The sequence below is a fragment of the Anabrus simplex genome, chromosome 7 (genome assembly GCF_040414725.1).
Source record: "Anabrus simplex isolate iqAnaSimp1 chromosome 7, ASM4041472v1, whole genome shotgun sequence".
Classification (NCBI taxonomy): Eukaryota; Metazoa; Arthropoda; class Insecta; order Orthoptera; family Tettigoniidae; genus Anabrus; species Anabrus simplex.
In genome coordinates this window covers 340,613,467-340,640,381 of record NC_090271.1, presented here as the reverse complement: position 1 = coordinate 340,640,381, position 26,915 = coordinate 340,613,467, and the positions used below count along the sequence as shown (strand labels likewise).

The 26,915-nt window shown below is 41.2% G+C and overlaps 1 protein-coding gene across 1 annotated transcript; it reads left to right on the top strand.

Annotated features, from left to right (window-relative positions):
- The first annotated feature begins 1,775 nt into the window (after positions 1-1,775).
- On the top strand, positions 1,776-26,306 carry LOC137501559 (uncharacterized). The gene is made up of 2 exons (XM_068228759.1): positions 1,776-1,812; positions 25,465-26,306. Exons 1-2 carry the CDS (start codon positions 1,776-1,778, stop codon positions 26,304-26,306), a joined length of 879 nt encoding a protein of 292 aa, XP_068084860.1.
- Positions 26,307-26,915: the final 609 nt, after the last annotated feature.

The window sequence follows — 26,915 nt, the reverse complement described above, 5'->3', positions numbered from 1 at the left end:
TCTCTCGATACTCTGGAGGTACATTCTCACGAATAGCTGGATGATTACTGCACCATTTTCGCAGTGAAAACCCACTCTTTCTTAACAAATGTATCAAGTCGTGCTGCACGAGGAGAGCTTCATTTACAGTTTGTGATCCAGACATACAGTCATCAACATAAAAGTCGTCTAATAGTGTTTCAGATGCTCTAGGACGTTCATGAGCGGATTCCATTGCAATCTGATATAGACATCGTGTCGCAAGGAACGGCACTTGCCATACCATATGTAATGGTCTTGAGCTGATATTCCTGCAAGGGCTGCGATTCGTCATTTCTCCAGAGAATACGCTGGTAAGTGCAATCTCCTTCATCTACCTGTACCTATCTGTACATTTTCTCTATGTCAGCAGCAAACGCGATCTCGTGGGTCCGGAACCTGGTGATTATAGAACACAAATCTTGCTGTACTGTTGGCCCAACATAAAGTAAATCGTTCAAGGAAATTCCACTGCTGGAACTAGCCGAACAGTCAAATACAACACGTAGCATTGTGGTAGAACTGGATTCCTTGATAACCGCGTGATGAGGTACATAATATGCAGGAATCGCAGAAGGGTGTGTCAGTTCCATTTGCCCTAACTCTTCATATTCCTCATGAATTTCACGTATTCTCGCTTCATATTGGGTTGTTTGCGTAATCTTCTTTCTAGATGATAGAATCGCCTGGCTGCCTTTTGAAATGAGTCACCCAATTTTTTCGGGTCTTCTCTGAATGATAGACGGACAACAAATCTTCCTGTGGAATCCTTCTTGGTATGTTGCACGAAGTGTGCTTCACATTACTCTTCTTCCTTCGTACGTGAAATTTGATACAACTCTTCGATCTCTCAAAACCTTCGAAGCTGCTGTTGGACTTCAACATCTGTCTTAGCAAAACATGACAGTACCGGCCGCCGTGAGACACCTGAAGAACCTTCACTAATTGTGTATCCTCCGGTTAAAACCCATCCCAGTTTGGTTTCTTGAAGAATGGGGTGATCTTTGGTGAGCCTGCCTGGCTGCTGAATGTACGGAAAGACCTCAGCTCCTAGAAGGATGTCGATCTTAGAGGGCTTATAAAACTCGGGATCAGCTAAAACAATGTTCTGGGGAATGTTCCATGTAGCAGAATCAATCCTGTGACCCGATAAGTCATCTGTTATCTTAGGAAGCACAGAACAGTTTGCTGAAATTGTAAAGTCACTAGTGCATTAGCCAAGATCTATTGAGACACTGTACTTGCTTTCGGAAATGGTATCATCTATTCCCTGGACAGGTGTTCTGTTAGGCTCTCTATGCAACCTTAATCGCTGGGCACAGGACTCGGACATAAAACATGATTGGGAGCCTGAATATAGTAGAGCTCTACACGTCTGCCACTTTGCATTCCTATCCTTAATTCTGATTCGTGCAGTGGATAAAAGGATGTGTTTACTTGGTTCCACCTTTAGTGAATAATAGCTACTGATACGTGACTCTGATTGTGCTGAAGTACTCGCTTTCTCGGTGTTGCGTGACAGACCATGTTGTTGAGTAAAGTGCTGAGATGTAGTGTCTGCATGTACTAGAGTATGATGCCATTTACCACAGATTTACAAGCCTGTACCGTGTGATCTCCCCGTAAACAGTTGAAGCACAGATTGTTGCCTTTTACAAAGTCTCTGCGCTCATTGACAGAAATGCGTGCAAAGTTACGACACTTACTTAGTGTGTGAGCTTCGTCGCAGTACGTGCACTGCGGAGTGGTCATCGCATATGACTTCCGCTTTTGAAGCTGCTTACAACTGGATGGGTAATTCGTTCCGGTGTTCAAAAGGGTTGGTATTACAGGCAAAGTAGAACTCACAATCTCAATGGACTTGCATTTCCTTTCCAAGAATTCGCAGGTATCTCTAAGAGTAGGAAATGTCTTGGGACTCGAAGTAGTTTCGTACTCTCTACGAATTGACGATTCCGTTTTTTCAAGAATTAGCTGTGAAACAATCAAATCATCTAAAGGTACACTTAGCTCTAAGGCCCTGAGAGCGTTCAAATTACTCAAAGCATGATTGAGTAGAGCACGGATGGCTTATTCATCGTAGGTAAGTTCAATAGATTCTTAAGATGTGCGGATGTAGTTAACCTCGGATTATTATAGCGATTGCAAATCGTATCGAAAGCCACGTTAATGTTGGAGCTAGTGACTGGGAGGTTTGCTATTAGTACGTGCGCTTCGCCAGTTAGAGAACTCAGTAAGAAATGAAATCTTTGAAAGTTGTCCAGCGATTCATTGTTAACTATAAGACTCATGAACGTGTCATAAAAATGTCTAAATCCAGTTACATCACCACTGAAGGTTGGCAGTTTTGTGGTAGGGAGCTTAATTGCCTTCTTAGTTTCACTTAAACAAAACTGACTGTCACTAGAACAAGAACTACTGGGGCCAGCAGCTTCGGTACTCAATGCTATTAAGCTAGTCATTTTTGCTTTTGTGTCGAAATACATGTTTTCAAAGTGATCTCTGTCTTCTGCATGCTGTTGGAAATCCTCAAATATTTCTAGCTGAGATTGAGCAGTTTCAAATTTGTCACGAATAATAGGCAGTTCCTTCAAACGAACTACGATGGCCTGATTATTTGAATCCGTTTGAAATCCTTGTACGAATTTCGCGAGACGCGTGAGGCTGGCTTTCGCTACTGCACGAGTAGTGACTAATTTCTTCCTGCTAGTCTCATCCATGCTGACAGATAAGGACCGTAGAAGAGGAATGCACAAGAACAATAATTAGGAACACTGGGGTCAATAAACGGACGAGGATAACATGACTAACAATATTAGGTAAAAAAGGCTTGGTTGTTGCCAGTCTAGGTACTTACGTCTGCCTGTAGATATGCTTCGGCCTGGAGTCGAACTCGGGCGCGCAGCCAGGTCCAGTGGAATTCTTCAACAGCAAGCCGGGTTGTATTTGAACGAGAACCCGCACGATAGTGTGTCACTTAGCGTTTCGTCAGCAGATAAGCACGGCTGCGATGAAACGAGAGTCCATTCGGAGATCCACAAGACAACATACAGTTTATGCTTAAAACGATCGGCGAAGAGCACGCATCACAGCACTGGTTACCATACGTAAAGTAGCGTAACATTTGATACAAACTGAAAGACCCGTGCACGAAAGTACACAATAAGTTAGTATTCGTAACATACGGTGGAAGACTATTCACAATATCTGGCCCGGAGGACCACCAAATGTTTGTTTGCTGATGAAACAACATCTCTCTGGTAGCTCATTTTGAAAAACGGAAGACAATTAATAATAATTTATTAACCATATTTGCATCAAACACTTCAGACATGCAATAGCGCGCCGCGATCATTGCTAACTGCCACAAGTGAAACATAATAGCTCGAGTGGAATCTACACTCGACCATTGTTGCCGAGACAAGTCCAACAGTCTCTCTCGCCCACTGTTAAGAGCGTCAACAGACCAGCCGAGCGGGACACACAAAAATCACTTCAATAATGCTATACGACAACAAATACAATAGGAACAATTGCACAAATAAACACATAAGAAAGTCACTGTCCCAACATGAGACTTGATATACACACGCATCACTCACTCAGGGTTTTTAATCACACGTAGATTTGTAATATTATTGGTAACGTCAAGTTATCTCGCCATTGTATTTAACACCAAAAGGAATGAAAAGTGCAATTCCCATGCAAGTTGCGAAAAAACAATGGAATATCGTTTGTTTACAACCTTAATTTGATATGGTCAAGAAATTGGTTTACTAGTGAAATAATACGTGGTGAAGATTCAAATAATAAGGATTGAATGTTTGTTGTTAAATTTTATTAATTGCGTAATTAATAGACGATGACTATACCCATATTGCGGACATTGAAAAAATATATGATTGCTATCTCCGTTTGGCTGTCCACAAATACAGTTTGGGAGGTTAGATATGTGAACTCTATATTTATAATCGGGAGTTAATGCGTGGTTAAAACGCAAGAGTATGATATTAATTATATGACGTCGAGTGTAAGATCCATTTAAATAGCATGGCTTTGTAGGAATATAGGGCTGCACTTGATAGTAGTATTTTCCTTTAATACTTGACGAGTGGTGCCTCATGGTTTGCCAAGTTTGACGAGCTTCAAGTTTGAAAAGGGAAAAATAATCTGCAATCGGAACTTTGATTTGTAGGGAATCAGAATTAGAATGACTTGCCTCTTTAGCAGCTAGGTCAGCTTGATCATTACCTGGATTATCCGTATGCCCTTTTATCCAGATTAAGGTAATACATGCTCCTGACTGCTCGAGTTAATACAGCATTTGTTCGATTTCATATCAATAACCATTATGAGACTGCGGGGGTGTATGCAAAGCGTGAAAAACACTTTGAGAGTCTGTAAAAATATTGACTTTCGAAAATTCGTAACGTTGTACGTATGATAGAGCTTTGTGAATTGCATAAAGTTCAGCCGAGAAAATAGTTATAGTGTTAGGTAAATGACATTGAAAAGTTTCGCGCGTATTGGAGTCAAAGAATGCTGCCCCTACGCCATGCTGGGATTTTGCTCCATCTGTAAAAATATTTACGTCGTGTGGATTCGGTAATACTTTAAGTTTCTTTACTGTTGACAGGATTACTTCTGTACTCTGTGAAAAGTGGGGTGATAGGGAAGAAGAGTGAATAATAATCCGAGGCTTCAAATTAAGGGTTTCGTAGGAGTATGAGTGCATAACTAAATGAGGTGTTCTGAGGACAGTCTTGAATATGCTGCAATTCAGAGTACGCCATATATATCGCTGGATATCTGCCATTTTTGGGGGGACGTTGTTGATAATATTCGTACAAAAGTTGCGTTTTGTGTATGATAAATGAATCAGTTCGGGCAAAGTGTTTCATAATATATTTTTTGGCTAACATTAAACGACGAATATTGAGAGGAGGCTCAACTAAAAGCGCATTGGTAGGAGTGGTTTTAAGGGCGCCAATACTAGATCTTAATGCAGTATGTTGTATAATATCCAATTTCGATAGAGTAGTTTTGGGTGCTAGATAAATTATATACGCACTATAATCCAAATAAGCACGTATGGTAGCTCGATACAGTAGTAATGCATATGATGGGTCAGCTCCCCAGTTACGCCTAGTGACGGTGTGAAGAATTTTAAGGTAAACCTCCGCTTTTCGGTGTAAAGCCTGGATATGATAATACCAATTAAGATTGCAATCAAGACAGATACATAAATAGGTATGCTGATTAGTAAATGGAATGCTATATCGGTCAAAACTTATTGGACTTTCATCGAAAACACGTTTAGAAGTAAAAATCACAGCTGCACACTTTGGAATCGAAAGTTGCAAACCGTGAGTAGTTAACCACTGAAAAACTTTGCTCATAACCTGTGAGATCGTTTTCAGGCATTTATCTATGTTGGCATGAGAAAAATAAATCATAAAATAATCTGGAAAGGTCAAAACTAGCGCTAAAGTGGTTATTATGGATTCTAATTCTCGCATATATATAACTCAAATAGTATTCCACTTAATATTGAACCCTGGGGTAATCCATGAGACGTCTGGCGACTAGGAAATTGGTGCTGTGCAGATTTTAGAGTTATTGTACGATTAGTAAATAATTGATGCAAAATGGAGATGAAGTTAAAGGGAAAGCCGGTCATAGATAATTTTTCCCATAATATATGTAGTAAAACAGAGTCATAAGCACCTTTTTTATCTAGGAATATAGCTATGGTAGATTGCTTTCTCCACCGGGCTAACAAAATATCAAGGATGAATATGGTAATTGAATCCTGCGTACTGCGCTCCGTTATAAAGGCAAATTGGTACTTAAGGAAAAGATTATAAGAATCTAATACCCATATTAATCGTCTAAGTATAATTTTACATGTTTTACGAACACACGAACTTAAAACAATCCCACGGAAATGTTCTGGAACATCAGGGAGTTTTTGAGGTTTCAATATAGGTTTTACAAAAAAGTTATTCCTTTGCACGGGTATGTTAACTGAACATAGAATATCATTAAAATACCGGAGGAGGAGAAGTTGAGCCTGTGAAGGAAGTAGTCTGATCATATCATATGTTACAGCATCCTGTCTAGGCGAGGAACTATTTGTCGTTGATATTACCGTTTGAAGTTCGTGGAAGGTTATAGGTTGCATTAATATGGAGATATGACGATGTGTTGGTGCTACCGGTGACATAAAAGGGGGTAGCGTATAACCAGGGGTGATGGATTGAAGAAAATCATCTACCACGGTCCGGGAAAACGAATATAGGGACTGATGTTGAAAAGTTCGTGTTATCACACGTATTGCATTCCATAATTGAGAGAGAGGGATATGTGACGTTAATGATGATAGAAACGTTTTCCAAGCATTGCGCTTTTTAGTGTTAAAAATGAGTTTGGTTTTAGCAATGTATTTTATTAATTGCAAATAGAGTCATAGATTGACGATAAAGTTAGAATAATATCTTACGCCGATAAATTAGTTCATGACATTCCTTATCCCACCATTTTATTGATTGAGATGGCAGAGGACTAGTTGTCTTGATCGGTTTACAGGGGTGATAAGTATTTAGGTATTGAGTCAAAAAGTGAGGAGGGTAGGAAATGTTATCGTGATACCGCGTTCACGCTGTAATATATGTGGTACGTATTCGCGATATGTCTGAGTATTAAAATTTTTGTAGGAGCGTATATTACTAACTTGATCCGTTTTTTGCGTTGAGTTAACAGATTTACTAAGAACATAAGTGATAAGAATGGGAAAATGATCACTAGTATGGGTATCAGCTAAGGTATGCCATGTGGTGGATGGGAACCATGTGTGCACCACAAAGCGTTAAATCAACAGCACTAGGAGGGGAACCTGGGGGAGAGAGACGAGTGGGAGACCCGTCATTAATAATTGTAAAATTATGTTGATTGGACATTAATAGCAAGTTAGATCTTTTGACGTATCCGCTGAGCCTCCCCAGTCAGTATGGTGACAATTGAAGTCGCCAAAAACGAAAACATATTGGACTTGGTCAAATTGCGAGGAAAAATGCGACCATTGTCCTTTTGTAATATATATGTGTGGGGGACAATATAAATTCATAAAATAAAGATTATAAATGAGTCCTATAACATAAGTTTGAGGTATTAAATTATTAATTGCTAGAGGAGTATAACTTAGTGAATTCTGAATATATATATATATATATAGCTACGCCATCGTAACCATCACCATCTTGTCTTAGTATTTGATAACCCGGTAGCTGAAAACGAGAATTCGATGTAAACCAAGTTTCTTGTAACATTATGAAATTAGCCTGGGATTCTTTAATTAGCAATTGTAATTCGTGCCGTTAGGAATTGCACTACTAACATTCCATTGAAGAATGTTGATCATAAACAGTTAAAATATCAGCTATATGATCCCTTAATTTTTAAATAACAAGACTGAGTTGTGGCTCATTCCCCAAGATTTGGATTAACATTAAGATGATGCGCTGAATTTCTTTTTGAAGATGTTCCTTCGGCCTGTGGGGCCGACATATATCTCTGAACTCGATGTTGGGAGGAGGGGGGTAGGAGGTAGCACTGTCCCATTTGCTGCTGATGTACTTGGATTAGAAGAAATCCTTTCTGAAGGGATATGTTCATTACAAATGATAGATAAATAACCCTTTCTATCATATCCTGGCTCAGGTGTAGGAGGCTGAGACTGCATTACTACCTGCGTGAACTTCCGTTTACGCAGATTTTCTGAAGGAGGAGACCTATTTTCCTGCGATAATGAAGGAAACTGTGTAGGGTATTGATCTGGATAATAAACGGGAAGAGCTAATTTGGCTTTGCCTCAGTAAAGGAGATGTGTTCATTGTAACTTGGTATCGTTCGTCAGATCCTGTTAAATACCCCCTTTTACAATAAGCACACTGGGTAAATTGTTCCGTACACTGGTTGGTGGCATGCAACTGAGAGCATTTACCACATCTGTGATTTTTCGCCTGACATTGTTTCTCTGTGTGCCCATACCTCTGACATTTTATACATCGAATAGGGGAAAGATAAATGGTTCGACATCCAAAAGCACTTTATATAACGCCACTTGTTGTGGGAGAGATTGTGCACAGATCCTGTGGGTAGAAACTCTGTTTTGTCATTCTGAACGACCTTTCGATTAAGACTTTGGACTGCCTTAATAGGTAATGGAGTTCCCAAATTGTGGAGAATGTCATCATTTGAAAGGTTCTTATCTACACCTCGTATTATACCTACACGGAGAACATTTGACGAAGGGATGTATGCCTTGATTTTTAATGATTCCAATATTGGATTGCGTAAGAACGCAAGTAGTATAATTGGATGGTTCGGCGGCCTCCTCCTCCTCCGGCTCTCGGAAGAGGCCTCCTCCTCAGCCAGTGGCCTCCTCCTCCTCCTCAGCCAGTGGCCTCCCAGTGGCCACCTCCTCCTCCTCCTCAGCCAGTGGCCTCCCAGTGGCCTCCTCCACCTCAGCCAGAGGCCTCTTCCAGTGCTGCCAACTTAACCTAACTAGCGCGAGATAAACAAAGCCACGTGCTTTTTGACAGACAACAACGCACCGCTAACCTCAGTACTGCCATCTTGACGGGCCTAAACCTCAGTAGTGCCAACTTAACCTCACAAGCGCGAGGTAAACAAAGCCACGTGCTTTTTGACAGCCACGTGCTTTTTGACAGATTTGTAAACAAAGCCACGTGCTTTTTGACAGCTGTCATCGACAACAACGCATCGCAAACATCAGTACTACCATCTTGACGGGCCTAAACCCCAGTAGTGCTAACTTAACCTAACTAGCATGAGGTAAACAAAGCCACGTGTTTTTTGACAGCCACGTGCTTTTTGACCGATTTGTAAACAAAGCCACGTGCTTTTTGACAGACAAAAACGCATCGCAAACCTCAGTACTGCCATCTTGACGGGAATAAACCTTAGTGGTACCAACTTAACCTAACTAGCGAGAGGTAAACAAAGCCACGTGCTTTTTGAGAGCTGTCATCCGCCATCTATAAACCACAAAGCACTGTGCTGCCCTCTTTATCGCAGTAGCTGCAAAATTCGTCACCTGTCATCCGCAGTGCTGCCATCTTGACGGGTCTAAACCTTAGTGCTACCAACTTAACCTAACTAGCGTGAGGTAAACAAAGCCACGTGTATTTTGACAGCTGTCATCCGCCATCTTTAATCTATAGAGCACAGTGCTGCCCTCTTTAGCTACTTACCTTTGAAATGTGGTGGCGGATAATTTGAAAAATGCTTTTTGACAGCAGCCATATTTGTACACCGTGCTGCCCTCTTTAGCTAGATACCTGTGGTGGCAGACAATTTCACGTGACAGCAGCCATCTTTAATCAAGAGAGCACCGTGCTGCCCTCTATGTGGTGGCGGCAATTTGAAAAATTCTACATTCTCTTGTTTGGAAACAAACCCATGCGCTTTTTTTTTGACAGCTGTCATCCGCCATCTTTAATCCAGAGAGCACCGTGCTGCCCTCTTTAGATACTTACCTTTGAAATGTGGTGGCGGCAAATTCTACGTGCTCTTGTTTGGAAACAAAGCCATGTGCTTTCTTGACAGCTGACATCCGCCATCTTTAATCTATAGAGCACAGTGCTGCCCTCTTTATCGTAGTAGATGTAAATTCGTCACAGCTGTCATCCGCAGTGCTGCCATCTTAACGGGCCTAAACCTTAGTGCTACCAACTTAACCTCACTAGCGTGAGATAAACAAATCTACGTGCTTTTTTGACAGCTGTCATCCACCATCTTTAATCTATAGAGCACAGTGCTGCCCTCTTTAGCTACTTACCTTTGAAATGTGGTGACGGATAATTTGGAAAATGCTTTTTGATAGCAGCCATCTTTGAGCACCGTGCTGCCCTCTTTAGCTAGATACCTGTGGTGGCAGGCAATTCCACGTGACAGCAGCCATCTTTAATCATGAGAGCACCGTGCTGCCCTCTACGTAGTGGCGGCAATTTGAAAAATTCTACATGCTCTTGTTTGGAAACAAACTCACGTGCTTTTTTCTGACAGCTGTCATCCGCCATCTTGCATCACAAACCTCTGTGCTGCGCTCTTTAGCTAGATACCTTTGAAATGTGGTGGCGGCAATTTGAAAAAATCTATGTGCTCTTGTTTAGTAAACAAAGCCACGTGTTTTTTTTTGACAGCTGTCATCCACCATCTTTAATCAATAGAGCACTGTGCTGCTATCATGCGGGTAATTTCATCACCTGTCATCCACCATCTTTAATCTACAGAGCACCGTGCTGCTCTCTGTAGTAGCGGGCAATTTGAAAAGTTCTGTTAGCTGTCATCCGCCATCTTTGAGCACCGTGCTGCCATCTATGTGGTGGCGGTAAATTCCACGTGCTCTTGTTTAGTAAACAAACTCACGCGCTTTTTTGTCAGCTGTCATCCGCCATCTTACATCGCAAACCTCAGTGCTACACTCTTTAGTTGAAATATGGTGGCGGATAATTTAAAAAGAAAAATTCTACAGCAGCCATTTCTCGGCGCTAATTGCACAAGATGGTGGCTATACATGACTCCTTAAAGGTGCTTATGCAAGATGGCCGCTATACATAGACTCCCTTGGGATGCTTGCGCAAGATGGCGGTTATACATGGCTCCTTTTGAAATATGGTGGCGGATAATTTAAAAAGAAAAATTCTACATCAGCTATCTCTCGACGCTAATTGCACAAGATGGTGGCTATACATGACTCCTTAAAGGTGCTTATGCAAGATAACCGCTATACATAGACTCCCTTGGGATGCTTGCGCAAGATGGCGGTTATACATGGCTCCTTATGAGACGCCCTAGAGATGCTTGCGCAAGATGGCGGTTGCTCTTATGAGGTGGCTTAAGGGTCCTTGCACAAGATGACTAGAGACGCCCTAAGGATGCTTGCGCAAGATGGCGGACGCAAGATGGCGGCTATACACAACTCCTTATGAGACACTTTAAGGGTGCTTGCCCAAGATGGCTGCTGCTCTTAGCTTAGAGGCTAACGTGTCGTGCTAGTTCGATTCATTAAATTTGGAGGCTTAAATGCAAAATGTTAAAATTCTCGAAAACGATGCATCGTAGAGCAAAACGGACAAAATTTTTCTGACCAATGATTTAACAGCTGCTGTTATGCATGCGGTGGAGGGCAATTTGAAATTCTATGTGCTTAATCAACAGAGCGCCCTGCTGCCCTCTTTAGCTGAAATGTGGTGGTGGATAATTTGAAAAATTCTTTTGACAGCTATCATCCTTAAACAATGGCGACTATACATAGGCTGTTAAGGCCTTATCATGCTCCTCCTCCTCCTCCTCCCCCTCCTCCTCCTCCTTCTCTACCTCCTCCTCCGCCTCTTATGTCAAGGCATAGCTTTATATCGAACAAGTTTAAACCTGCATCGCGAAGGCAAGCGCGTGCAGCGATAACATTATTGTGCATGTTTAGACTTTCGAAACATAAGAAGAGTAGAATCAAACGCTGTACTCGATACGACATGTGATCAGAACATTGATTGATGCGTTCAGAAAACAAAATAAGTGATCAAGACTAGAATCGAACACTGTACTCAATACATCATGTGTTTAGAATATGTCAGGGGATACGCTTGTTCTAAGAAGATCAGATTGAAACATAACAAGACTAGAACAGAACACTGTAATCGATGTTGTTAACTTCAACATGTGATCAGAACATTGATTGATGTGTTCAGAACACAAAATAAGTGATCATGACTAGAATCGAACACTGTACTCGATACAACATGTGATCAGAACATTGATCGATGTGTTCAGAACACGAAATAAGTGATCAAGACTAGAATCGAACACTGTACTCAATACAACATGTATTTAGAACATGTTAGGGGGTACCCTTGTTCTAAGAAGATCAGAATGAAACATAACAAGACTAGAATCGAACACTGTAATCGATGTTGTTAACCTCAAGATATGATCAGAACATTGTTTGATGTGTTCAGAGCAAAAGTACAATTTTGATGATTTGCGCAGCTAACTCGCTCGGTAAACGATGTGGCCAAAGTATAACTTCAAATTATTTACCTTCCATCATTCATCTTGTGTGTAAAAATCAGTCGAACAAGTTATCGCATAAACATAGCTGAAAAAAAATCGTGATAGGGTATGGAACCCAGGGGTTACATCTTGTCAGAAGAGTAAAAAGGATGAAAGGACTCTTCCTCCTCCTTACCGCACATTCCTTGGCTAAAGGGCTAATGGGCTAAAGGGCTAATGGGCTAAAGGGCTAATGGGCTAAAGGGCTAAAGGTGCAACAACCTCGTCGATCGCTATCAGCAAGAACGCTTGTACTTTGTAGAAAATTAATCTTTATTTGTAAATGGTTTTATGTTCAGAACAAGGAATGGAACCTAGGGGTTACGTCTTACGTAATAAAATCCCCGAGGTGCGATGAGTTACGTTTTTCGAACTAGTGTTTGGAACACTGAACTTTTCAAGATGATAGCAGAGAGTTTAGCAATGTTCTGTTGTTGGATTTTAAATTCCGCGCTACAACATGCATAAGGTGGCAGCCTTGAGGTTTACCGCCGTAAAGATGGCAAGAGTGAGGTTAACAATGTTCTGTTGTTGAATTTTAAATTCCGCGCTATAACATGCATAAGGTGGCAGCCTTGAGGTTTACCGCCGTAAAGATGGCAGCAGTGAGGTTAGCGACGCTCTATTGTCCTTCAAAGTGAGGTTAGGGTTCGTCAAGAAGACAGCTGTCAAAAAAGCACGTGGCTATGTTTACCAAACAAGAGCACGTGGTCGTGACGTCACGGTCACGTAATCAATCCTTAGCTCGACGTCGTTAAGAGCAGTATTAGGGTTAGCTATGCTTAAAAGTCTTGGGAACAGAGCAGCAGTATGAATTGCTATGTTTCAAAGCGTGTACACATGACCTATCGATTTTACATGCATCGACCATCGAACTAAACTTCACCCGCTAGATCGTGCTGCTATCTTAGCATAACCTATACCCATAAAATTAAAGTACAATGAATAGCCATGTTTCAAAGCGTGTACACATCACCTATCGATTTTGCACACATCGACTCTTGTACTAAACTTCTTCCGCTAGATTGTGCTGCTATCTTAGCATAACCTATACGCGTGACCTTAAGGTACAAAGAATAGCCATGTTTCAAAGCGTGTACACATTACCTATGGACTTTGCATGCAACAAATATCGTACTAAACTTCTTCCGCTAGGTTGTGCTGCTATCTTAGCGTAACTTATACACATGAACTTAAAGTACAAAGAATAGCCATGTTTCAAAGCGGGTACACATTACTTATTGATTTTGCATGCATCAAATATCGTACTAAATTTCTTCCGCTAGATTGTGCTGCTATCTTAGCATAACCTATACCCATGAACTTAAAGTACAATGAATAGTCATGTTTCAAAGCGTGTACACATCAACTATCGAATTTGCATGTATCGACTCTCGTACTAAACTTCTGCAGGTAGATTGTGCTGCTATCTCAGCATAACTAAGACGCATGAACTTAAAGAACAAAGAATAGCTATGTCTCAAAACGCGTACACATTACCTATCGATTTTGCAAGCATCGACTCTCGTACTAAACTTCTTCCGCTAGATTGTGCTGCTATCTTAGCGTAACCTATACGCATGACCTTAAGGTACAAAGAATAGCCATGTTTCAAAGCGTGTACACATTACCTATCGACTTTGCATGCAACAAATATCGTACTAAACTTCTTCCGCTAGGTTGTGCCGCTATCTTAGCATAACTTATACACATGAACTTAAAGTATAAAGAATAGCCATGTTTCAAAGCGTGTACACATTACTTATTGATTTTGCATTCATCGAATCTTGTACTAAATTTCTTCCGCTAGATTGTGCTGCTATCTTAGCATAACCTATACCCATGAACTTAAAGTACAATGAATAGTCATGTTTCAAAGCGTGTAATCATCAACTATCGATTTTGCATGTATCGACTCTCGTGCAAAACTTCTTCAGATAGATTGTGCTGCCATCTTAGCATAACTAAGACGCATGAACTTAAAGTACAAAGAATAGCCTTGTTTCAAAGCGTGTACACATTACCTAATGATTTTGCAAGCATCGACTCTCGTACTAAACTTCTTCCACGAGATTGTGCTAAAATCGTGTAAGTGTGCTGCTATCTTAGCATAACCTATCGATTTTACATGCATCGACTATCGCGAGCATAACTAAGACGCATGAACTTAAAGTACAAAGAATAGCCTTGTTTCAAAGCGTGTACACATTACCTATCGATAATGTATGTATCGAATATCATACTAAACTTCTTCCGCTAGATTGTGCTGCTATCTTAGCATAACCTATACGCATGACTTTAAGGTACAAAGAATAGCCATGTTTCAAAGCGTGTACACATTACCTATCGACTTTACATGTATCGACTCTCGTACAAAACTTCTTCCGCTAGGTTGTGCTGCTATCTTAGCATAACTCATACACATGAACTTAAAGTACAAAGAATAGCTATGTTTCAAAGTGTGTACACATCACCTATCGATTTTGCATGCATCGAATCTCGTACTAAACTTCTTCCGCTAGATTGTGCTGGTATCTTACCATAACTTATACCCATGAACTTAAAGTACGAAGAATAGCCATGCTTCAAAGCGTGTACACGTCACCTATCGATTTTGCATGTCTCGTACTAAACTTCTTGCGCTAGATTGTGCTGCTATCTTAGCATAACCTGTACGCATGAACTTAAAGTACAAAGAATAGCCTTGTTTCAAAGCGTTTACACATTACCTAATGATTTTGCACGAAACGACTATCATACTAAACTTTTTCCACTAGATTGTGCTAAAATCATGTAAGTGTGCTGCTATCTTAGCATAACCTATCGATTTTACATGCATCGACTATCGTACTAGACTTCTTCCGCTAGAGCATGTAGCAATCGCTTTTGTGTATCCCAAACCCATGTGCACGAACTTAAAGCATAAAGATGAGCTATGTTCTAAAGCGTGTACACATCACCTATCGATAATGTATGCATCGACTGTCGTACTAAACTTCTCCTGCCAGAGCGTACGACTATCGCTTGTGTGTGCACGAACTTAAAGCATAAAGAATAGCAATGTATAAAAATCTTGTAAACAAAGCAGCAGCATTACGTATAGTCAAGTTTAAATGCGTGCACACATCATGTATCCATGATGCACATAGTACTAAACTTATTCCATTAGAATGTACAAAGTCCGCATGTGTTTGTGCTGCTATCTTAGCATAGCCTATGTGAATGAACTTAAAGCATAAAGAATAGTTATGTGTAAAAAATCTTGTGAACATAGCAGAATGTTTACTACGTAGTTGTAGACATTAAACTTTGCATGCTGAGGCGGCATACTACGTGACCGTGACGTCACAGCCACGTGCTCTTGTTTGGTAAACATAGCCACGTGCTTTTTTGACAGCTGTCTTCTTGACGAACCCTAACCTCACTTTGAAGGACAATAGAGCGTCGCTAACCTCACTGCTGCCATCTTTACGGCGGTAAACCTCAAGGCTGCCACCTTATGCATGTTATAGCGCGGAATTTAAAATTCAACAACAGAACATTGTTAACCTCACTCTTGCCATCTTTACGGCGGTAAACCTCAAGGCTGCCACCTTATGCATGTTGTAGCGCGGAATTTAAAATCCAACAACAGAACATTGCTAAACTCTCTGCTATCATCTTGAAAAGTTCAGTGTTCCAAACACTAGTTCGAAAAACGTAACTCATCGCACCTCGGGGATTTTATTACGTAAGACGTAACCCCTAGGTTCCATTCCTTGTTCTGAACATAAAACCATTTACAAATAAAGATTAATTTTCTACAAAGTACAAGCGTTCTTGCTGATAGCGATCGACGAGGTTGTTGCACCTTTAGCCCTTTAGCCCATTAGCCCTTTAGCCCATTAGCCCTTTAGCCCATTAGCCCTTTAGCCAAGGAATGTGCGGTAAGGAGGAGGAAGAGTCCTTTCATCCTTTTTGCTCTTCTGACAAGATGTAACCCCTGGGTTCCATACCCTATCACGATTTTTTTTCAGCTATGTTTATGCGATAACTTGTTCGACTGATTTTTACACACAAGACGAATGATGGAAGGTAAATAATTTGAAGTTATACTTTGGCCACATCGTTTACCGAGCGAGTTAGCTGCGCAAATCATCAAAATTGTACTTTTGCTCTGAACACATCAAACAATGTTCTGATCATATCTTGAGGTTAACAACATCGATTACAGTGTTCGATTCTAGTCTTGTTATGTTTCATTCTGATCTTCTTAGAACAAGGGTACCCCCTAACATGTTCTAAATACATGTTGTATTGAGTACAGTGTTCGATTCTAGTCATGATCACTTATTTTGTGTTCTGAACACATCAATCAATGTTCTGATCACATGTTGAAGTTAACAACATCGATTACAGTGTTCTGTTCTAGTCTTGTTATGTTTCAATCTGATCTTCTTAGAACAAGCGTATCCCCTGACATATTCTAAACACATGATGTATTGAGTACAGTGTTCGATTCTAGTCTTGATCACTTATTTTGTTTTCTGAACGCATCAATCAATGTTCTGATCACATGTCGTATCGAGTACAGCGTTTGATTCTACTCTTCTTATGTTTCGAAAGTCTAAACATGCACAATAATGTTATCGCTGCACGCGCTTGCCTTCGCGATGCAGGTTTAAACTTGTTCGATATAAAGCTATGCCTTGACATAAGAGGCGGAGGAGGAGGTAGAGAAGGAGGAGGAGGAGGGGGAGGAGGAGGAGGAGGAGCATGATAAGGCCTTAACAGCCTATGTATAGTCGCCATTGTTTAAGGATGATAGCTGTCAAAAGAATTTTTCAAATTATCCACCACCACATTTCAGCTAAAGAGGGCAGCAGGGCGCTCTGTTGATTAAGCACATAGAATTTCAAATTGCCCTCCACCGCATGCATAACAGCAGCTGTTAAATCATTGGTCAGAAAAATTTTGTCCGTTTTGCTCTACGATGCATCGTTTTCGAGAATTTTAACATTTTGCATTTAAGCCTCCAAATTTAATGAATCGAACTAGCACGACACGTTAGCCTCTAAGCTAAGAGCAGCAGCCATCTTGGGCAAGCACCCTTAAAGTGTCTCATAAGGAGTTGTGTATAGCCGCCATCTTGCGTCCGCCATCTTGCGCAAGCATCCTTAGGGCGTCTCTAGTCATCTTGTGCAAGGACCCTTAAGCCACCTCATAAGAGCAACCGCCATCTTGCGCAAGCATCTCTAGGGCGTCTCATAAGGAGCCATGTATAACCGCCATCTTGCGCAAGCATCCCAAGGGAGTCTATGTATAGCGGTTATCTTGCATAAGCACCTTTAAGGAGTCATGTATAGCCACCATCTTGTGCAATTAGCGTCGAGAGATAGCTGATGTAGAATTTTTCTTTTTAAATTATCCGCCACCATATTTCAAAAGGAGCCATGTATAACCGCCATCTTGCGCAAGCATCCCAAGGGAGTCTATGTATAGCGGCCATCTTGCATAAGCACCTTTAAGGAGTCATGTATAGCCACCATCTTGTGCAATTAGCGCCGAGAAATGGCTGCTGTAGAATTTTTCTTTTTAAATTATCCGCCACCATATTTCAACTAAAGAGTGTAGCACTGAGGTTTGCGATGTAAGATGGCGGATGACAGCTGACAAAAAAGCGCGTGAGTTTGTTTACTAAACAAGAGCACGTGGAATTTACCGCCACCACATAGATGGCAGCACGGTGCTCAAAGATGGCGGATGACAGCTAACAGAACTTTTCAAATTGCCCGCTACTACAGAGAGCAGCACGGTGCTCTGTAGATTAAAGATGGTGGATGACAGGTGATGAAATTACCCGCATGATAGCAGCACAGTGCTCTATTGATTAAAGATGGTGGATGACAGCTGTCAAAAAAAAGCACGTGGCTTTGTTTACTAAACAAGAGCACATAGATTTTTTCAAATTGCCGCCACCACATTTCAAAGGTATCTAGCTAAAGAGCGCAGCACAGAGGTTTGTGATGCAAGATGGCGGATGACAGCTGTCAGAAAAAAGCACGTGAGTTTGTTTCCAAACAAGAGCATGTAGAATTTTTCAAATTGCCGCCACTACGTAGAGGGCAGCACGGTACTCTCATGATTAAAGATGGCTGCTGTCACGTGGAATTGCCTGCCACCACAGGTATCTAGCTAAAGAGGGCAGCACGGTGCTCAAAGATGGCTGCTATCAAAAAGCATTTTCCAAATTATCCGTCACCACATTTCAAAGGTAAGTAGCTAAAGAGGGCAGCACTGTGCTCTATAGATTAAAGATGGTGGATGACAGCTGTCAAAAAAGCACGTAGATTTGTTTATCTCACGCTAGTGAGGTTAAGTTGGTAGCACTAAGGTTTAGGCCCGTTAAGATGGCAGCACTGCGGATGACAGCTGTGACGAATTTACATCTACTACGATAAAGAGGGCAGCACTGTGCTCTATAGATTAAAGATGGCGGATGTCAGCTGTCAAGAAAGCACATGGCTTTGTTTCCAAACAAGAGCACGTAGAATTTGCCGCCACCACATTTCAAAGGTAAGTATCTAAAGAGGGCAGCACGGTGCTCTCTGGATTAAAGATGGCGGATGACAGCTGTCAAAAAAAAGCGCATGGGTTTGTTTCCAAACAAGAGAATGTAGAATTTTTCAAATTGCCGCCACCACATAGAGGGCAGCACGGTGCTCCCTTGATTAAAGATGGCTGCTGTCACGTGAAATTGTCTGCCACCACAGGTATCTAGCTAAAGAGGGCAGCACGGTGTACAAATATGGCTGCTGTCAAAAAGCATTTTTCAAATTATCCGCCACCACATTTCAAAGGTAAGTAGCTAAAGAGGGCAGCACTGTGCTCTATAGATTAAAGATGGCGGATGACAGCTGTCAAAATACACGTGGCTTTGTTTACCTCACGCTAGTTAGGTTAAGTTGGTAGCACTAAGGTTTAGACCCGTCAAGATGGCAGCACTGCGGATGACAGGTGACGAATTTTGCAGCTACTGCGATAAAGAGGGCAGCACAGTGTTTGTGGTTTAAAGATGGCGGATGACAGCTCTCAAAAAGCACGTGGCTTTGTTTACCTCTCGCTAGTTAGGTTAAGTTGGTACCACTAAGGTTTATTCCCGTCAAGATGGCAGTACTGAGGTTTGCGATGCGTTGTTGTCTGTCAAAAAGCACGTGGCTTTGTTTACAAATCGGTCAAAAAGCACGTGGCTGTCAAAAAACACGTGGCTTTGTTTACCTCATGCTAGTTAGGTTAAGTTAGCACTACTGGGGTTTAGGCCCGTCAAGATGGTAGTACTGATGTTTGCGATGCGTTGTTGTCGATGACAGCTGTCAAAAAGCACGTGGCTGTCAAAAAGCACGTGGCTTTGTTTACCTCGCGCTTGTGAGGTTAAGTTGGCACTACTGAGGTTTAGGCCCGTCAAGATGGCAGTACTGAGGTTAGCGGTGCGTTGTTGTCTGTCAAAAAGCACGTGGCTTTGTTTATCTCGCGCTAGTTAGGTTAAGTTGGCAGCACTGGAAGAGGCCTCTGGCTGAGGTGGAGGAGGCCACTGGGAGGCCACTGGCTGAGGAGGAGGAGGAGGTGGCCACTGGGAGGCCACTGGCTGAGGAGGAGGAGGAGGCCACTGGCTGAGGAGGAGGCCTCTTCCGAGAGCCGGAGGAGGAGGAGGCCGCCGAACCATCCAATTATACTACTAACGCATTAGCTTGAGTAACTGAATGGAAAGTAACTCGAATCGTATTTCTGCCTTTTCTTTGAATCGATTTAACATTTAAATCTTGTTCATAAAACCGTCGCCCAAGCGCCATAGGATGTGTTCCGTAAATTATCTGTGGTTAACCATAAGAAGGTGCGGCCCTCATAGGATCTGGACTATGTAAGGATGGAAACAACCCAGAGAGCAAAACAGTGATTCCGGCAGGAAAACAGTATAACAAAGTTTATTAAGCAAGGAAAACAAATATCGAAGAGAATACGAAAAATGTTAAATGTTTCAAAAACGAACATCCCTGAGGTTTACATTGACACGTGTCTCGTACAATTCACAGGGGTCCAGCCCTGTTCACCATTTAACATACAGTAGACTCGAAAACAATAAATAATTCTGTTTACATATATCATCAATAATACGCCACTTCAAGTGACTCAAGAAGGGGGAGCACAAGGTACCCCTAGCGACCATTCAATGGTTTCAAATGTTTCTTAAAAGAGCAAATGCTCTGCCCCACATCATTTCTTACACCTACCAAGGAGGTACAAACTTTCGAAAACATGCTCTAAACTGCAGGAATCAGAACGCATGGTTCACCGAAAACTTGCTAATATACACTTGTTAGGTTTTAAACAACTTGGCCCTTAAAAAGCTTTAAACCAATCTTTAGCGCCCATCAAGGGGCTTAGAAGAAAAGAAATGTCCTACCATCATCCACAAGTTCAATGAAGAGTCAGACGCTTACCTCCCATACCCCAAGCGGTCCTGGGTTCGACGGAGCCGTGCGGTGCTCGAGATAGAAAGAGAGCCAGGCACGAAGTGAACCGCTGCTCACAGCGAGTCCGCCCGACCTCGCCAAGCGAGGCAATTGCGCAAGGCGACTCGCGCAGGCGGCGTGAAGAGAGCACGGCGCATCCGCAGGGGCAAGGAAGGGAAGAAAGGGGAGAAAGCATAGGGCAGATCGCTCCTAGGGCGGAAAGCTCCTTTACCATAGGGCCATAGTTTAGGAACATAATTTCATTTTGCCCGAGGGCATTACACAAGGGGACAAAATACCATAGTTATGCATAAAATAATCAGTAAACGTTAAAATAGACATAATAAATAGGATAAATTGAGAGGGAAAATCAAATTCATGGCACAGGATGTTACTGACCTATGTTCTTGTCCGCGGTCGATTCTACGAATACAATAACAGGACCATAATGAAATTTGTTATAATACTCAGGTATAGAATTTGATGGTTGTGTCTCGTTTCATTGCTCCTGCTGTTGCTCAGAAGAACGATTCTTGTTTCAAGGAGTTTGGCCTTGTTAACCACTTGTGGTTGAGTTGGGTTGTGGTAACTGCACTGAATTGGAAGACTCACTATTTATGGATTCCTCATCCATTGGTGCCTCAACTTCTTTCTCAACGATTAATTGATGAGCTGTAAGTGGCATATGAGGCAGCCATGGCGTACTATCCTCTCACTACACGCACTCGAGAACACTAACAACCAAACGCCGCACACGAACTGTACTGCCACACGGCGAACACACAACTGTGTTCCGGTTTCTTCAACTTTATGTTAAATTTCACTCAACAAATGTTAACTAACAATCAGAGCCATCTACTGCAGTTGGCTATGCCAACAATTGTTATTAATTTAACACTTCGTTTAAAAGTGCTCTGTTTCACGAACACATTGCCAACATTTCTTACGATACAATTGTTAAAGGCAAATTAACACATTTCAGTGAGGTTTCTGAACGCATTTGGCAGTGAGCGTCTTTTGTTTCTTTACATAAAGCGCTCCTAGTGGTGTGTTGAAGTAGTATTTTGTCACACAGACACATGGTTGACATTTTTATAGGTTATGGTTAGCGGAGACCGATAAGACGTAAACATGTCAAGTAAGAGGAAACAAAAGCGTTATGATGAATGCGAGTTTTTATTTCTTTTATTTTTAATTTAAAATTATGCGAATGTGCTCCAAAAATGAAAGAACGATCTGTTATATCACAACATTCGATATAACCTATTCTTATATTCTTACCATCGGGAAATTGTGACAATTGCCGTGTTTTGAATGACTTTCTGGCGTTCTTTTTTTGCGGGGAAGATAATGTTAAAAACTCGCATTTATCATAACGCTTTTGTTGCCTCTTACTTGACATGTTTACGTCTTATCGGTCTCCGCTAACCATAACCTATAAAAATATCAACCACGTGTCTGTGTGACAAAATACTATTTCAACACACCACTAGGAGCGCTTTATGTAAAGAAACAAAAGACGCTCACTGCCAAGATGTTAATGCTGCAGTGGCAGCAGGAATTCTTTGCAGGATGCTACACACTTTTTCTTGCACTCGTGAACATAGTCGCCTACAATTAGGCCTACCTGAAAAGTGTCTCAAGCATAATATCAATCAATCAATCAATCAATCAATCAATCAATCAATCAATCAATCAATCAATCAATCAATCAATCAATCAATCAATCAATCAATCAATCAATCAATCAATCAATCAATCAATCAATCAATCCTGATCTGCATTTAGGGCAGTCGCCCAGGTGGCAGATTCCCTATCTGTTGTTTTTCTAGCCTTTTCCTAAATGATTTCAAAGAAATTGGAAATTAATTGAACATCTCCCTTGGTAAGCTATTCCAATCCCTAACTCCCCTTCCTATAAATGAATATTTGCCCCAGTTTGTCCTCTTGAATTCCAACTTTATCTTCATATGGTGATCCTCCCTACTTTTATAAACGCCACTCAAACTTATTCGTCTACTAATGTCATTCCACGCCATCTCTCCGCTGACAGCTCGTGACATACCACTTAGTCGAGCAGCTCTTCTTTTCTTCTCTCAATTCTTCCCAACCCAAACTTTGCAACATTAGTGTAACGCTACTCTTTTGTCGGAAATCACCCAGAACAAATCGAGCTGCTTTTCTTTGGAATTTTTCCAGTTCTTGAATCAGGTAATCCTGGTGAGGGTCCCATACACTGGAACCATACTCTAGTTGGGGTCTTACCAGAGACTTATATGCCCTCTCCTTTACATCCTTACTACAACCCCTAAACACCCTCATAACCATGTGCAGAGATCTGTACCCTTTATTTACGTTCATATTTATGTGTTTACCCCAATGAAGATCGTTCCTTATATTAACACCTAGATACTTACAATGATCCCCAAAAGGAACTTTCACCCCCATCAACGCAGTAATGAAAACTGAGAGGACTTTTCCTATTTGTGAAACTCACAACATGACTTTTAACCCCGTTTATCAACATACTATTGCCTACTGTCCATCTCACAACATTATCGAGGTCACGTTGCAGTTGCTCACAATCTTACAATCTTGTAACTTATTAATTACTCTATACAGAATAACATCATCCGCAAAAGCCTTGCCTCTGATTCCACTTCTTTACTCATATCATTGATATATATAAGAAAATATAAAGGTCCGATAATTCTTCCTTGAGGAATTCCCCTCTTAATTATTACAGGGTCAGGTAAAGCTTCACCTACTCCAACTCTCTAGGATCAATTTTCTAAAAATATAGCAACCCATTCAATCACTCTTTTGTCTAGTCCAATTGCACTCATTTTTGCCAGTAGTCTTCCGTGATCCACCCTATCAAATGCTTTAGACAGGTCAATCGCGATGCAGTCCATTTGACCTCCAGAATCCAAGATATCTGCTATATCTTGCTGGAATCCCACAAGTTGAGCTTCAGTGGAATAACCTTCCCTAAAAGCGAACTGCCTTCTATCGAACCAGTTATTAATTTCACAAACATGTCTAATATAATCAGAAAGAATGCCTTCCCAAAGCTTACATACAATGCATGTCAAACCGACTGGCCTATAATTTTCAGCTTTATGTCTATCACCCTTTCCTTTATACACAGGAGCTACTATTACAACTCTCCATTCATCTGGTATAGCTCCTCCGACCAAACAATAATCAAATATGTAGTTCAGATATGGTACTATATCCCAACCCATTGTCTTTAGTATATCCCCAGAAATCTTATAAATTCCAGCTGCTTTTCTAGTTTTCAACTTTTGTATCTTATTGTAAAAGTCATTGTTATCATATGTAAATTTTAATACTTCTTTAGTATTACTCACCTCCCCTAGTTGGACATTATCCTTGTAACCATCAATCTTTACATACTGCTGAATGAATACTTCTGCCTTTTGAAGATCCTCACATAGACACTCCCCTTGTTCAGTAATTATTATTAATTGTTAAGAGGTCACACATACCGAAGTTTGACACGACACAGATTGGAAACACTAATCTGCAAGAAGTGTGGGAAGGGGAACATGCAGGCACCCGGGAGAAATTCCGCAACAAAATCATCCAGAAAGCTCGAGAACAAATTCCCCTGAAAAAGAATACTAAACACCCTTGGTGGAATTCTGAATGTGAACGTGACTTGAAGGAACGAAAAGAAGCATTCCAGAAATACAACAAAAAGACGTCACCAGAAAACCAAACATATTAAAATGAAACCAGAGAACGAGTAGCCAAAATCATCAGGCAGGTCAAGAGAAAACACTTGAAGCAACAACTGGACTCGATTGAAGATAACTTTCGTAACTACAACGTACGAGATTTCTACAGGTAATTCGGAGGACGAGTCCGTGGGTATGCTCCTCAAAACCTGGCCTTCAAAAGATCAGACGGAAAACTTGCACTCAGTAATCAGGAAAATTGTCAGGAACTAGCACTTTACTCGCTGATGTCCTCAACTGTCCAGAGCCACTTACAAGATTCCATCAAGAACCCCCAAGGCACACTTTCCCAGAATCTCCACCACCGACAGAGGAAGAAATTCGCGGCCACATCCTGAAACTTAAAAACAATAGGACCTCCGGAGAAGATGGCATAATTGCGGAACTTCTGAAAAATCTTGGACCTAACTCCCTCAAGGAACTCACTCAAATCGTTACAGATATCTGGCAATCGGAGAAATTCCCTCAAGATTGGAAGTGTGCCCTCATCCACCCATGAGATAAGACTGAGGTGAACAATTACAGGGGCATTTCTCTTCTCGAAGTGACATACAAAATTCTTTCAGCTTGCCTTTTGAAGAGAACGCAGGAACAACTTGAAAAAAGTATTGGCGAATATCAAGCAGGCTTCCGCCCTGGTCGCTCGAGTGCAGAACAAATATTCAACTTGAAGGCAACTCTTAAATACAAAGCATTGAGGAACAAACCGGTCATCTGCATTTTTGTTGACTTCAGGAAAGCGTACGTCTCGGTTGATCGACAGTCTCTCTTCGTTATTCTTGAGGAACTGGGGCTTGATTCCAAGACCCTCAACCTCATCAAGGCAACATTCACTGACACTATCTCCAAAATTAAATTCATGGGGGAGATCTCTGAACAATTCCCGATTAAAACTGGCGTCCGACAAGGTGACGGCTTATCTCCGCTTCTTTTCTACCTCGTCCTAGACAAAGTCATCCGCGAGTGGGAGAAGGCATTGAAAGACATGGGATACTGGCGCCCCATACGACTAGGACGACCCAAAGACGGTATTGAGATATCATGCCTCGCTTTTGCAGATGACCTTGCCATACCGACAGATGATGTAGTCACAGCCGTTAAACAAATTGAAACCCTTAGTGAATGCGCTGGAAAGGTTGGTCTACAAATCAACTTCGAAAAGATCAAGTTCTTCTGCTCAAAACTTGACATTCAAAATTTGAACACGACATATGGGCAAATCAGCCGAGTACCACACTTCAAGTACTTGGGAGAAATACTTGAACCACCGGGAGGCGAGAAGGCTGCCCAGAAAACTCGCCTACAAAAATTTCGGAAAGCCTACGGTAGGGTTCACAACATATACAATAAAAACTGCTTGTCACGCCATGCAAAGATCAGACACTATAATACAGTAATCAAGCCCGAAGTCTTATATGCCAGTGAGACCCTTACACTAAATGGGAAAGGTGACCTAGAAAACATTTTAAAAGAAGAAAGAAGAATCCTGAGGAAAATTTTCGGCCCCCGAAAAACAGAAGATGGATATAGACTGAGGTCACGCAAAGTGACAGAAGAGCTTTCCAATATTGCAGCAGACATCCGCAAAATACGTCTGAAATTTTATGGGCACGTTCGCAGACTGCCGGCAAGTAGACTGACACACAAGATTCTCACCTACATAGAACATCTAAAAAATATTCCATGGGTACTGGAAGTGAAGAAGGATCTGGAAAAAGCCCATATAGACTCAACTGACACCGCGGACAGAAACCTCTACAGGAAAAAAATTAATGGATGGAAAGTGCAACCAGAGAACGAAGTTAAAAAGAAGACTGGAGCAAAGTGGACAGAGGAAGGAAAAGGGATCCACGGAGAAAGGATGAGAGCTGTTTGGCAACTCAGGAAACAGAATCGTTAGAGCTTTGCATGATCCATTGGGTCCATACGCACATAATAATAATAATAATAATAATAATAATAATAATAATAATAATAATAATAATAATAATAATAATAATTGTACCGGGTGGTACACCTCCACGCCGCTAATTCAAACTTTGCGCCAGTTGAAACTCCTCTACTTGAGGAAACCTGAACTTTATCTACTGTGTTAATTCTCAAGTTTCTCAGAAGATGTCCCTACTTGTAAATTTTGAAGTTTCTGAACTGTGTCGTTTTCGATGTATTTTTGTTTTGCCTGTGGTAAGAAGTGTGAACATTCTCTTCTAGAGGACACTACTGAAGAACTACAATTGTGCACCCTAGTGCGAAGTGAAAGAACTATGTTTTTGGAGAAATTTTGAATTCATAAGTTTGTTCTTTGTTAAATTTCTTTCAGTCATTGTTTAAGTTGGCAATATTAACCCTTTCTTTCCCCTTGTATTGAATTTACCAATCCCGAATTTCTCGAATTAATTTTCCACCAATAATGTGTTTCTTCTTCATCTTGTGTAGGGGTTTTCTTGCTTAGCCAATAAAATTCTTGTAGGAGGGTGTTCTCATTCTTGAAACGCCTCGAACTTTCCGC